The sequence below is a fragment of the Colletotrichum godetiae genome (assembly GCF_030913485.1).
Source record: "Colletotrichum godetiae strain CBS 193.32 chromosome Unknown BDP55scaffold_34, whole genome shotgun sequence".
In the NCBI taxonomy this organism is placed as follows: domain Eukaryota; kingdom Fungi; phylum Ascomycota; class Sordariomycetes; order Glomerellales; family Glomerellaceae; genus Colletotrichum; species Colletotrichum godetiae.
Window position 1 is genome coordinate 1581 of NW_026851282.1, and position 12768 is coordinate 14348.

Here is a 12768-nt window from a genome sequence, read left to right on the forward strand (position 1 = left end):
AACTGCGCCCTTCGCCCTGTTTGCATGTTCGGGAGTGCCGTCCCACAACTAATTACCACCCATTTCATTTTTTTGGCCTATTGCTGCCTTTCAGGCTACAAAAGGTCGCTAGTCCCTTCGCGCCCTCTCAACCCCTTGACTTTTTTTTCCTTCCTCACCACCACAATTTTCCAAACTACGACCCAGAACTACACACCCAAAGAGGCTCGCCAAAATGTGTTAAATCATCATCTTCAGTTTGATCCCGCTTCTAAGCTCAACAACATTCAGTCCACAACTCAATACAACTTTTCTCCGCTCCATACTTCAGCTCAACCTTTACAGGTCGATCTGAACTTCACTACGGCTTCCAGCTCTAGCTTTAGTTCCGCCTCCGCAAACATTCTACCCCGAGACTTTTCAGTCTTCACCACGGATTCCCAATCACCATGGCTTCCCTCCAGTTCACCCAGCCTGCCGGCACATCCCGCGCAACAGCCTCAGTTCAGTCCAACGGAACAGTCTCCCCAGCAGGACTTCGTCTTGTTCGATCAGCCTCGCACCAGTCAACCTAGACACTTGGCCGCTCATACCGCCCTCGGTCTGAATCAACGTCGTCACTCGTCACACCAACTTCGACAGAACCCTCAAAGCCGCGTTCATTTTCAACAGAAGCATCGTCTAGCCCAGATCCAAGCTTCCGGATCCCACTCTCGGTCATCTTCAGTGTACTCCCCTGCTCAATCAGCCCAATTCTACGCTTCGTCTGCTCCGTCATCTTCAGCTGCTCTGAATCGCCGCCAGCGTCCTCCTGTGCCACTGTTCGCTCAAAGTCTTCAGGGTACAACCAACAAGATGGATATCCAAGGTAAGCCCTTCCCACCGTGTCCTCTTTCTGGACTCTCCTCATGCGACTTCACAGACCTTGACTTGGAGGATTTCACCGGCTTCGAGGGTGGTGCTTCCACCACATACTCGTCGCCTGCAATGCCCTCGGTCTTCGACGTCGGTCCTACCAATCTAGGCACCGTTTCTCCACAGGACCTGCTCATCCAGGAGCCCTTCATGTCTGCTCCGAACTCAACAGCTTTGACTGCCCTTACATCGCCGTCGATCTACAATGAGTCGCCAGACTTCAACGATGGCTATGATGTCTCTCCCAGCTTTGACTCGGGCGATTTTGGATCAGCAGACTTTGACCACACCGCTGGTGATCCTTGGTTCCCCCTCTTTCCCCAGGAGTCCACCTCCGTCACGAAAGACGCTGCCGGCGTCGAGGGAACCCAGAAGCTGCAGACTGATCAGTCTCCTGCGCTCAATGCTGATGACCTGGAGGTGGTCGAATTTACTTCTACTACGGGTCGCCGGAAGTCTGTCAACTCTTCCCCAACTGGGTCCGCTCGTCACTCGTCGGTGTCGGGTGTGAACTCCCGTCGACGAGACAAGCCACTGCCTCCTATCATTGTTGAGGATCCGAATGACACCACCGCCATGAAGCGTGCTCGCAATACTTTGGCTGCACGCAAGTCTCGTGAGCGCAAGGCCCAACGGTTTGAAGATTTGGAGGAGAAGATTCGTAAGCTTGAAGAAGAGCGTGACCACTGGAAGAGCATTGCTCTGGGTCGATCTTGAACTGTTCCCTCAAAACCGCCAAGGCGCAAACACTGATGAACTGGAGGGATTAGGGTACACATCGTGCATTTCCTTTAGTAACATCCCTTCTCCTAATCATCAACTGCTTTCATTAATCCTGCGTGTCATTCTCGGCTGTAGTTAAATCAATTTACACTTGAAAATTTGTGGATTTTCAGTCAAACAACGTTCAAGTGACTATGCACTATATTAATATGGTGATCCGGTCATAATCAATAATGTGACTGAAAGGCTTGTGCTGGTTATTAATCCTAAATTGTTCTTCCTGCATTTACGATGCCCACCCTACCACATCAGTACACCTACGCTGTCAAATCTGACATGATGTATATGTAGCACACATTGATACTACCGGCCTCGCCGTGTCGGTAATAGCCGTCGTCCCAAACCGGCCTTCAGCTCTCCCTCTCTGAGTCAGCCTTTTCAAGGCCTCGCCTGTGTTGCAAGTCTTTCGACAACGCTTTGTCGTGTTACACACATGGCGATCGCTGGAACATCACTTGGTCTGTTGCTGTGTCAACAATGTTTACCGACCGTTTCGGCTCTATGATGAATGCCTGCCTAGCAATCCTTATTATTATATATAAATACAGCAGCGTCGAACGTCGTCTTTGCGCGGTAACCCCCTTTTCACAATGAAGCAGGTCTTGTGTCAGAGCTTTGCGGTGGTGGCACTTGGACAATGCGACTGAGGTGACTAGGTGGTGCCTAAGAGCACCCAAGGTCCCAAGTCAGTCCCCACCCATTCGCTCGCCACCAACACTAGTTTCGAGAATTTCGTTGTTGATGATGTCTTTATGCCCATCCCTGAAGTCCTTCATGAGTGACAAGAACCGAGAATTTTTCCATTTGTCTCCTTGTTCATGTTGAACCGAGTCGAGGATCTGCCTCGCTGCCTCCGAAATATCCGAAGTTGACTGGCCGTGTTCTGCAGGTGGTTGATCTGCTTCGTTGAGGCCTAGGCGTTCCAAGTCGGGCATGTGGTCCGAAAAACTTGCTTTTGTTGGTACATTGACGGCATCAGTCTCAAGTACCGAGGGTGCGCCGGATGCTTGTTGTGTTGTTGAAGCCGTGACAGCGAATGCTTGTATCCTTTGGGCTTCACCTTGCACGGAAGCATCTGATGTAGAGGTTGTGGCAGTATCCACAAAGCCGCCGATGGTACCCCTGGATGATTGTGTGGCGTCTTCCGTTTGTTGATCTTGCTCCAGTTCCCGCGCAAGCTGTTCCATGACGGTGTCCAGATCCTCCATCTGCCCGTCACCATTGGCCGCCATCCACCGATTCATCTCAAGATCAAAATCAGCTTCGGTGCTTGTAACTCCGTGATTTATACCGGCTGCAGAACCGCCTTGAGGCCCGAACAACCAAGGTCTTGAATGCGACCCCATCATATTCTGCGTCAGTCCGGCTGGAGGCGCTCGATATTGCGAAGAAGGAAAACCTGTCATGTGACTTCCAGAACCTGGCGGCGCCCTAGAGAAAGTTGCAAAATCTTGCGCCCAGCTCGATGCTCTCGGTGACGATGTAATAGACCCATCTTGCCGGGAAGCTGTCGGAATCAGAGACGCAGATTGGAAGGGGCTGGGAGAAAACATCCGACTGTCAGGAGCCGCTGATGTGTGGAATGATTGTAGTCCTTGAGGGAAGCTTGATATGGGCGAGCTGTGGGTTTGGGGAGTGTTGAGGCTGACTTGTCCAGTTCCGTTGGAGTCAAGGAATTCGCCAAAGCCTGCTTGAGCCGGCGCCGAAAAGGCTTGAGTTGTAGATCGAAATCCCTGTCACTGTTAGAGGAACTACGTGAGAACACGGGGGCAATACTCTGTTCCTTACTTGCTGGGGATTAGGAGCACTGGAAAACCGATCTCGGTGCAGGCTTCGATCTTGAGCGCCATGGTCGACGAGGCCCTTGAACGGCGTAGAGCCGCTGCAGGAAGCGTCGGCCATGATGAGGAGGCGGGCGAAGGCTTTGTACGGGAAACAATCGATAGGTCCGGCCCTTGAGATATACTATGTTATTCGAGTTCGCAATGAAATTGCTAGCAGTGTCCGAAGAGTATGGGTTTTGGTGTTTGAGACTGATCGCGGTCCTAAGGTAATGGGCGATGTTGATCGAGGATTGAGAGCGAGTAGGGACTTGTGGTGCGTTAAGAGACCAGATTGATTGTAGAATGATAGACTTCATAGCTTAGCGCCACATAACATTCGAGTAAGTATATGGAGAGGAAGTACCCGAACAGCGTATGGAAGGTATCTATAGAAGGTAGGCCGTGTGAGGCTTTCATTGACTCGGACAACGGTTTACCTCGGCACCGGCTTGTACGTACCTTTGCGTCAGCACGGCACCCACCCGTTATCGGGACTCTAGGCCGGAGCGGGGGGAGGGGGAGGGAGGGTCTCACGTGTGATAAACAGGAGGTCCCAGGTGTCGATCTTGAGGGAGGTCACGAGGCCCAGGTCACGGGAAGCAAGTCCCACCGCCTTCCCAATATAGAATCCCTCCCTGGTGCTCCTGCAATACGGCTCTGTCCCGTCAGCCAAATTGGTACTCAAGCTTGGGCTAAGGCCAGCTGGGAGCTTCGATTCACTTAGGTGGCACTTACAGTGACACTTTGCAGTTTGCCATTCAACATATACCCAGGTCTTGATTCCCTCCCGCATCAACCCATCTGATGTTCTGATTGAGCGCAGTCCTCGATTTACAACACCAGCTTTCATTCTCTGCAATGGTACGGCTTCCCACTCTGCACTTGGCAATCCCCTCGCTAACATGGCTCTTTTACTTAGGCGTCTGCACAAGTCATATCGAATTCTGGTCACGATGACATGATTGTAAGTGCCTTTGCGAAACTTGCTTGACATACCCGATCGCACGATCTTCATCGACACGGGAAGATATACATCATCGATGCCTGTGCCATGATATGCGATAGGCGGGCGCCTCCTTCTCTAGCACATTCGGTTAGGCTGACATTCCGCCTCCCCTTCACAGCACGATGCCGTCCTCGATTACTACGGACGTCGCCTTGCGACATGCTCAAGCGACCGGACCATCAAGATATTCGAAATCGACGGGGACTCTCAACGGCTTGTTGAAACCCTGAAAGGGTGAGGATCACACATTCCAGACCCTCAGAAACACAGGCTTACTACTCCTGCTGACTTTGTCGCAGACATGATGGTGCAGTTTGGTGCGTTTCCTGGGCGCACCCCAAGTATGGAAACATTCTGGCCTCAGCAGGCTACGACGGCAAGGTGTTCATCTGGAGGGAACAGAACAATCAGTGGCAGAAGATTTTCGATTTCGCTCTGCACAAAGCTTCCGTCAATATCGTCTCTTGGTCACCACACGAGTCTGGGTGCCTCCTGGCGTGTGCTTCGTCGGACGGCAACGTGAGCATACTCGAGTTTCGCGACAACAGCTTCGACCATGTAACATTCCCAGCCCATGGACTTGGCGTGAACTCTGTCTCCTGGGCCCCGGCCACGGCACCTGGAAGCATCGTCAGCAGTTCTCCTGGTCCTGGTTCGGCAGGTGTAAGGCGATTTGTCACAGGCGGCTGTGATAACTTGCTCAAAGTCTGGGTTTTCGACTCGGCAGCGCAGTCGTACAAGCAGGAACAGGAGCCCCTTGCTGGCCACACAGACTGGGTTCGTGATGTCGCGTGGTCGCCGACGGTACTGCAGAAGTCATACATTGCGTCAGCTTCCCAAGACAAGACGGTCCGGATTTGGACCTCGGATTCGTCGAGCGCTGGACAATGGAATTGCAAGGTTCTCAACTTTGATGCAGCTGTGTGGAGAGTCAGCTGGTCTTTGAGCGGCAATGTACTCGCTGTCAGCGGAGGCGACAACAAGGTTTCGTTATGGAAGGAGAACCTCAGAGGCGAATGGGAGTGCGTCAAGAGTATCGAGGAGTGATACAGACATCCATGTAGCGTCATAGGCAAGGCGTTCGCGGCAAAATAGGGCATAGATGGGTTATCGCGCATTTGAACCCGTGAATTTGATGTCGTTATGGAGTTGATGCAAGCGTTACGGATGACATGAACCAGAGCTGCCAGGCCAGCACCGCTAACACAACGCAGATATCTACTGGCGTGAACGTTTTTCTCGGCTTAACCAACCATTTGTTTGCTCTTTGGAGTCAGTCACAGTCGGTCACTTTCATACTAAAAGTGGCTGAGGCTGATTCTCAGCGAAGCATAGTCCCGACCACGCCCGCACCTCCCAGGAAAGCAAAAAACGAGATCGCAAGGCTGCCAAGAAATGTGAGCCGAGAGGGGACTAAAGTCGTAGCAGCGTCTGATGACGACGTTGGAACAGGGGCCGCTGAGGTACTCGTCGAGACCGAGACGTCAGTCCTCTGGAGGACATAAATTTCCCCCGTCGAATCCGATGTCATGAAAAGTCTCTGCTGACTGTCCCAGGCAAGCCCTACCGGGCGAAAGCAGTTGTCTGGGCAACTACTGGTGTCTGCGTTGCTCAAAACATCAGTGATTGGTGTCCGGCTGTCAGCCGGCTCTATGGGCTCTCCGTTCGAAAATCGTACACTAGATAGCTTATACCCAATAGCCTCGTCTCGGTTCCCTAGACCGGTGTCAGACATGCGATTAAATCTGGACAACAGAGCTACGGCACTACTTACAACTGCCATGGAATGTTACAAAAGCTTCTGAGCCATCGGGCGTGAATTTGATATCCAATGGAGCAGTGTGTGCCTGGAAAGATAGTCTTGGGGGTACATAAGCGGAGTTGCAGGTTGTATCGTTCAAGGTAGGTGATGGGTTGAGAGTGAACTGATCTCCTGTGGTCATGTTGCCTCTGTTGGGAAATCCCTCGGTCGACCAGACGGCAAAGCAATTTGGATACCCGTAGTTACCGCCCTGGTCCTTGGTAGAATCAATGAGACGGCCATGAAAGTTGAGTTCCTCGGCAGGATTATCAGTGTGAATATCGACGTTGTTCCTCCTTAACTGGTCTGCCGAGTTCTCTACAGTCCATATACCGCCTGTGACGGGCTCTTCTGCCACGCCGACAGAGTTCCGCAGTCCCCATCCTAGAATGGTTCCCTGAATCGGGAAGTTGAATGGCCCTGAGTTCTTGTCGAGGCCCCCAATGTCAAAAGCGCGAAGCTGGGCATGCCCAGTGGATTGGCTGATCGCACCGTCGTCAATGTTGGACGCGCTGCCTCTCGACACCAAGAGCATGCCTGGCATTTTGCTGGATAGAAGTAACGTTCGGGTGGTATGGTCAGTATTGCTCATGTTCGCTATGAGGGTCCTGTTCCTATCGCCAACAGTGGCGGCAATGCTATCATATGGCCAGGAATATACCTTGTCGGCAGTCGAGGCGTACAGAGTCTTCCCATCCGGAGACAGGGCTATTCCGTGGTTCAACTTTGGGTCGCCGGACACATTACGATAAGTAAGCTAGCTCCTACACCTAAACGATCTTTGAAGAGGCATGTCTTACTTCTGGAGAATCGATGATAGTCTGTTTCTCAGCCACAGACAAGCAAGTGCCGCCATCGTCAGTCAGCTTAAGATGTTTCACCCCAGAGTTGGCATCGACAACCAGAAGAGCTCCTTGATCGTCAAAAAGGATACTTCTAGGCCGAGTGAATCCGTTCGCGATTAGACGGTATGTCCAGCCACCGGCGGCAATAGGCGAAGTGTAAGTCGCCTTCAAAGTATTCCGGCAGTCCTGGGCTAAGACCGCAGGGAATTGAGTTGCCGCAAGAACGTGCAGAGAAAACAAGAGAATCATGTTGTTGGTAGTCGGCATGCAAATGCGGGGATGGAGAAGCACGAGAGTATAAAACGCAACTAACTGGACTGGACCTGAAGTCGTTGTTATAGCTGGAAGCGGCTGGTGTCACCATTCTATGACGGAAGATCACCTTGCGTTGCTGTGAAACTTAGCTTGGACCGACGGCTCAGCCAAGAAATGATGCTACACTTGTTTGTGCCGGGGGAGCTTGGCTAGGATGTAGAGCTGCAGTAGTGTGCCTGACGCTGACCCCCCCGCCCCCAAGAGAATGATTGGGGAAAGGATGCGATGTCTCTGTGTGTGAGGTTGCTTCTGTTTTAAGATGATGCATATAATAGATACCACTTGAGGCGTAAGTCATTTTGTCACCATCCTCCAAGACATGGAGACAAAAGCCAACTTCTGGTATACTACATGATTATGTGAGTATAAGTGGACAAAGCCTAGGCTGACGGTTCGAGAGCACAGCTGGCAGTGTGCCGCTCCTAGCCAAGTCAACATGGTCTATACCTGAAGTCATAGAGCCTAAAATTCGCCACTACTGCGCCGTTATTGAAAGGTCGAGACCATCATCACTGGGATTATCACAAATGTCAACCATGAGCCCAAGTATCCAAGAAGCAGGCTTCAACATACTGATCACGTTGTGAAAAGCACTACTGGGAGTACTTGGGCCCGTTCCAGCATTCGAAGACGTGCTCCTCGGACTTTACGCTGGGTGTCTCTGGATACCTACCCAAGCCTACTGGAACTGCTGGCCGTCGTTCCTTTCCGCTTATATGATAAGCACAAGGCATAGATTTGCTGCTCGAAAAACGTCTTTCCGGGAAGACGCTCGTGTTTGATTATATGAGAAATGACCCACGATTAGTTCTTTCGCCTTGGTCTGATGCACCTATGAACACGCTCAATATAAGCCTCAGATAGAGGTCTTCGCCATCGATAACGAACGTTGCCTATGCATGGCCGACAAAGCCCACTAACCGTTTCGCGTATGTGTTCGAAGAAGTAGACGCAAGGAAACCAATATTTCAACCCGCAAAGCCAGGCTGCGCTACACCATTACGCCCGTTCCCGACCTCTCGCCGCCCAAGAAAGTAGCCAAGCTTATCGACCTCATCGGAGGCCGATCACGCTCATTTCCAGGGTCCAAACGCGCCTGATCCAGACCTTCAGCTTTCCCTCAACGCCCTCAACATTGTCGAGCTCCACGCCTTCCCACCAGCAGCGTCTCGCAGGCTTCCTCCAAAAGAGGAGCAGCTTCTGCGCCATGCCAACAGCATTACTGCCCATATCGTTGCCTCTGATGTCGCTTCGCAGGCGTGCCAACGCTAGGCTGCAGACAACCGCCTTGTTTGGTTCTCCTGCCCTGTGACCCCAGTTGTCGTGATGGTTGAACCCGCTAGTGAACAATTAGCTCCATGCTCGAGGCCAGCCATTACCATACCAGGGAAAACTTGCCCTGCTGTAAGCATTTCGATAAGGTGGGCTTCCGTAGTACCCGGCTCATCACTGCGCTTGAGGCCTGAAAAAATGCCCGTCTGTTGAAGAAGGGCTCTTCCAGCAGCTCTCTTAACTTCCATCATTTCAGGCTGCGTAATATCGGCCCGCGGCGGTATGACGTAGAAGTCGAGATCCTCCCTCAGAACGATGATGCCCGCTCTCTTCGACGAGTCGTCTCGTGAACCCATTGGGTCTCCAGTCGCGGGATCCTCCTCCTGAGAAATGCTCGGAGAGGACTCAGCAGGTATCGACTGTGCAACGGTGCGGAAAAAGTCCAGCATATACTGCAGGGATGCCGGGTCATACTGCCGGGATGTTGTCAACAATCGATATGCGCCATGTAGGCTATTGTACGCGGGAGAATCTGTACTTACGTCTACTTGTACTGCATCGCCCTCAGTAAACCCTCCCATGTGCCCCTCGGGGAAGAGGCCGTTGGGGAACAACGACAGGAGGACAAATTCGGGCAGTGTCAAGAGTTCGTCCCTCGACAGAACAAATCGGGTGCCCCTGCAGATAGCAACCGTTAGCCTTCAGAGTCGGACGTTGCGTAGAAGTAAACCCTACCGGAGGTCCATCGCGATCGTCTCGTCGGCGCCAACATCTGTCATCATATTAGTCTTTAACCGAGTCGTCCAGGCCAAGTAGAAACTCACCTCCAATTGCATTGATAGGCGGGCCCCCTTGTTGCACCTGAGTAATAATACTCGACGCGCCTCCGGCGGTAGCCATCAGAAAAGCGAAAGATTGGAGTGGACTAGGTCCCTCCGAGTATGCTGGGGGTGGTTCGGCGTTGTCGTCCTTTGCGGAAGAGCTCCCTTTGGTGTCGCGGGGAAGCGCACGCTTTGTTTCTGCGAGAGCGTGTTCAAAAGAAGTCGAAACCGATTGTTCTGTAGAGAAATCTGGAGCTAGCGATGCATACGACGGCGCAGCAGGGGATATTCCAGCGACAGCGACTGTGATGGCGGAGCGGAGATCGTGAGCGGGTTCGGAGGGGTTCTCGAGTGAATCGCAGACTGAAGAGAAGGGTGGCGGCCGGGAAGTTGATGCTTCGGAGGGATACTGAGGAGGGGGTGACTGGGCGCTGAGACTGGACTCGCCTGCACTTTCTTGCTCGGTCTTTGCTGGTAGCTGAGGGGAGTCTTCTCCTTGAAGAGTGGTGACTGTACGCCGGGCGGACACGGGCTGCCCGTTCCTGACGTGTTGCGAGCCTGGCAACGTGATGGCGGTTTCGACAGGGTATCGAGGATCGGATCGTAGCTAGATACAAAGCAGTACGGTAATTCGACCTCTTCTTAGCTAGTTGTAATTGATGGCATTCGTGAATAGGCTTTGTGTTCAGACGCTAATGTGAAAGCCAAATGAATGGTCTATCCGAAACGGAGATTCCAGTGACCCAAGTGGTTTGCGAAGGGCAGACGTGCAATGAGAGAGGGAGAGAGAAAAGGACGGGATGCTCGCGAAAGGGTAGTTCGTTTAGTACGGCGCGAAACGGTGTGACAAAGGTCGCCTTGCAAGCGCAGGGGTGGCAGGTGTATCTTGGGTCTAGAGAAACCAATGGTTGCGCGCAGGTGTCCGAGCAAATGGCGGATGGGAAATTGGTCGTTGGGGGGCAGTTTGATGAGGTAGAACGAGCAGGGGAGGATGGCGGCTATTTCCTTGGTGACCAGCAGGTACGATTGACAGTACTTCGTCCGCATAGAGCACCTCAGAGACTCAGTCTGCTTTGTTATCCGCTAGGGTAACCCTGAAGTACGTACCCAGACTACCTGGGCTTACCTTAAGGTAATGGAAGGAGGTGGTTGGTAACTTGGTGCAGCCAACGAACGCAGCCTGGGCTCACTCATGGCAAAGTAATAAGCCAAGGTCCTCCGTGCGGGTGAAGTACGTCAAGGTCAGGTAGGTCAGCAAGTCCGTACCTTGACTGAGTTGCTGAGGTACGAGATGCCTCTGACCTTCCTCACAAACATGTTTCCTTCTGGATGACGGCCAGCGGGAGTTGAAGCGAATCACCAGCTCGCGAGGCACACGTTAAGTCATTGGAATGTCACTGCGGGATTTCCATGCATCAAAGCAATACGCGATGATCTCACGTGCCATGCCGATGGTCTGGTCACATCCTTTAAAACCTTTTAATCCCTATAATAACACTAACATACCTTGGGCACATCCCAATTTTGGCCAAGTGGAAAGCAATGCCGTGATGGGATGAACAAACCAGCAAGAGGAAGACCCAAGTCGCCCATCTCAAGACAGTGTCGTTTCCCCATTTAAGAGGCCACCTCATACGACGGATCACCTAAATAAGCTATTTTTTAATAAAAAAAAGAAATTCTAATTCTTAACCTTATAATAGCGAATTTATTATTTAATAATGTAAATTTATTAAATTTAAAATTCTAAATATATATTAAAAAGTAATTTTAATATGTTTGATATTATAATTTATTATTATAAATATATTATTATTTTCTATTTAATTTTTAGAATAGCCTTAATTTACATAAATTATTTATTTAAATTTTACTTTCTTTTAATTCTTAAAACTAGTTTATATAACATTATTTAAATTTTAAATAATTATATAATTTTTTAATCTTTTGGTGGAGGTATCCGCCGGGGCACTAATGTATACGAGATATTATATAATAGGAAAACTAAGTATATTATACTATATTCATAACTACTAATAGCTTCCGCCGGACCTTCCGCTATATTTCTTTCAAGTTCTAGCCCTATACCTAAACGGCTAATTTCACCTACTTTAATATATATGAAACCTTCTAATACTAGCCTATATAAATAATTAAATCTAATATAATAACTTCCTTCTTTATTAAAGTCTAGAAAACTTTTAAATAATCTTTTTTTTATAATACAAAGTATTTTTATAAAGTTAGTTTTATAAAATATAATTTTAAAACTAATATTAAGTTATTAGATTTTAATACTATCCTTAATATAATTATTTATAATATTTATAATTTTATTTAATTAAATATTATGTTTTTAAAAAGTATTATATTACTTTACCAATATATTTTTATAAATTATAATAATTAAAGTATTAAATAAGCCGATTTAATTAAGCCCGAGAGGGATAGATATATTTGAGATAATAAGTATTCTTAAAATATTATTATTTAATAGGTTTATTTAATAGTTATTTTAATATTTATACTTATATATAAAACATAAAATGTAATAAAGATAAAAAGAATTCTTACGAGCTTTAATATAGTAAAAGAATAATAAAATATTAACTATATTAGCCCTTTCTCTAAAAGCCTCTACTTTAATATTGAAATTTAGAATATTTCTAATAACCTTTGACCTTTAAGGCCGACCTTAATAGTCGACCTTTATTATTAACCTTAACGGCCTATACTATTATATAATCTACTTATTTATATTATATTATATTTTTTAAATTAAAATTATTATATTAAGTTAAGTATATATATAGAGTATATTATATATATTACATAGTTAAATTATATATTATATTATATAATTTCTCTTAAAAGCTAATCCTATTAACGTTAATTTTTTATATTTGTAAACCTAGAAAAAAACTATTATATAAATAGATTATATAAAGAACGTTTTAATAAATTATAGCTTTTTAAATTTAATTCACTTTTTAAACTTCTATTTTTATTAGTAATATAATTTTTCATATAATTAAATATAGTAAGTTTATTATAATATTTAATATAATTTTTACGACTTCTTCAATTAATTAATATATATAGAGTTAAGTTAGTAGTAGTAATAATGGAGCGAAAAAGTAGCTTAATTAGGTGATCCATTATAGGGGATAATCCGTCGTGTAGGGTATGACCTCTTAACAGATACATT

The 12768-nt window shown here is 48.1% G+C and overlaps 5 protein-coding genes across 5 annotated transcripts; 2 read left to right on the forward strand and 3 right to left on the reverse strand.

Moving 5' to 3' along the window:
- Nucleotides 1-428: 428 nt before the first annotated feature.
- BDP55DRAFT_730907 (uncharacterized protein) lies at nucleotides 429-1611 on the forward strand (the record flags this gene model as incomplete). Its single annotated transcript, XM_060579758.1, has 3 exons — nucleotides 429-524; nucleotides 622-847; nucleotides 902-1611. The coding sequence occupies 3 exons, from the start codon at nucleotides 429-431 to the stop codon at nucleotides 1609-1611; spliced, it is 1032 nt and encodes a 343-aa protein (XP_060426896.1).
- A 273-nt stretch (nucleotides 1612-1884) lies between these two features.
- BDP55DRAFT_233809 (uncharacterized protein) lies at nucleotides 1885-3714 on the reverse strand. Its single transcript, XM_060566168.1, has 2 exons — nucleotides 3466-3714; nucleotides 1885-3410 (listed from the first exon to the last, which is right to left on the reverse strand). The coding sequence occupies exons 1-2, from the start codon at nucleotides 3577-3579 to the stop codon at nucleotides 2364-2366; spliced, it is 1161 nt and encodes a 386-aa protein (XP_060426897.1). The 5' UTR covers nucleotides 3580-3714; the 3' UTR covers nucleotides 1885-2363.
- A 293-nt stretch (nucleotides 3715-4007) lies between these two features.
- Nucleotides 4008-5617, forward strand: BDP55DRAFT_671265 (protein transporter sec-13). Its single transcript, XM_060575445.1, has 5 exons — nucleotides 4008-4273; nucleotides 4324-4361; nucleotides 4420-4464; nucleotides 4625-4740; nucleotides 4806-5617. The coding sequence occupies exons 2-5, from the start codon at nucleotides 4359-4361 to the stop codon at nucleotides 5551-5553; spliced, it is 912 nt and encodes a 303-aa protein (XP_060426898.1). The 5' UTR covers nucleotides 4008-4273; nucleotides 4324-4358; the 3' UTR covers nucleotides 5554-5617.
- A 182-nt stretch (nucleotides 5618-5799) lies between these two features.
- BDP55DRAFT_695698 (soluble quino protein glucose/sorbosone dehydrogenase) lies at nucleotides 5800-7401 on the reverse strand (the record flags this gene model as incomplete). Its single annotated transcript, XM_060577494.1, has 4 exons — nucleotides 5800-5919; nucleotides 5990-6222; nucleotides 6281-7031; nucleotides 7108-7401. The coding sequence occupies 4 exons, from the start codon at nucleotides 7399-7401 to the stop codon at nucleotides 5800-5802; spliced, it is 1398 nt and encodes a 465-aa protein (XP_060426899.1).
- Nucleotides 7402-8201: 800 nt separating this feature from the next.
- On the reverse strand, nucleotides 8202-10877 carry BDP55DRAFT_770483 (uncharacterized protein; the record flags this gene model as incomplete). The annotated part of the gene is made up of 7 exons (XM_060581087.1): nucleotides 8202-8299; nucleotides 8389-8806; nucleotides 8866-9212; nucleotides 9282-9417; nucleotides 9475-9511; nucleotides 9564-10167; nucleotides 10827-10877. The coding sequence occupies 6 exons, from the start codon at nucleotides 10875-10877 to the stop codon at nucleotides 8521-8523; spliced, it is 1461 nt and encodes a 486-aa protein (XP_060426900.1). The 3' UTR covers nucleotides 8202-8299; nucleotides 8389-8520.
- Nucleotides 10878-12768: the final 1891 nt, after the last annotated feature.

What these genes read in the sequence shown, in the direction of transcription:
- BDP55DRAFT_233809 (XM_060566168.1), bottom strand. Translation starts at nt 3,579, where the DNA reads ATGGCCGACGCTTCCTGCAGCGGCTCTACGCCGTTCAAGGGCCTCGTC. An exon ending in GTGCTCCTAATCCCCAGCAA is followed by an intron (nt 3,411 to 3,465) that starts GTAAGGAACAGA and finishes TAACAGTGACAG; the next exon opens with GGATTTCGATCTACAACTCA.
- BDP55DRAFT_671265 (XM_060575445.1), top strand. An exon ending in CTGGTCACGATGACATGATT is followed by an intron (nt 4,465 to 4,624) that starts GTAAGTGCCTTT and finishes TCCCCTTCACAG; the next exon opens with CACGATGCCGTCCTCGATTA. An exon ending in CTTGTTGAAACCCTGAAAGG is followed by an intron (nt 4,741 to 4,805) that starts GTGAGGATCACA and finishes ACTTTGTCGCAG; the next exon opens with ACATGATGGTGCAGTTTGGT.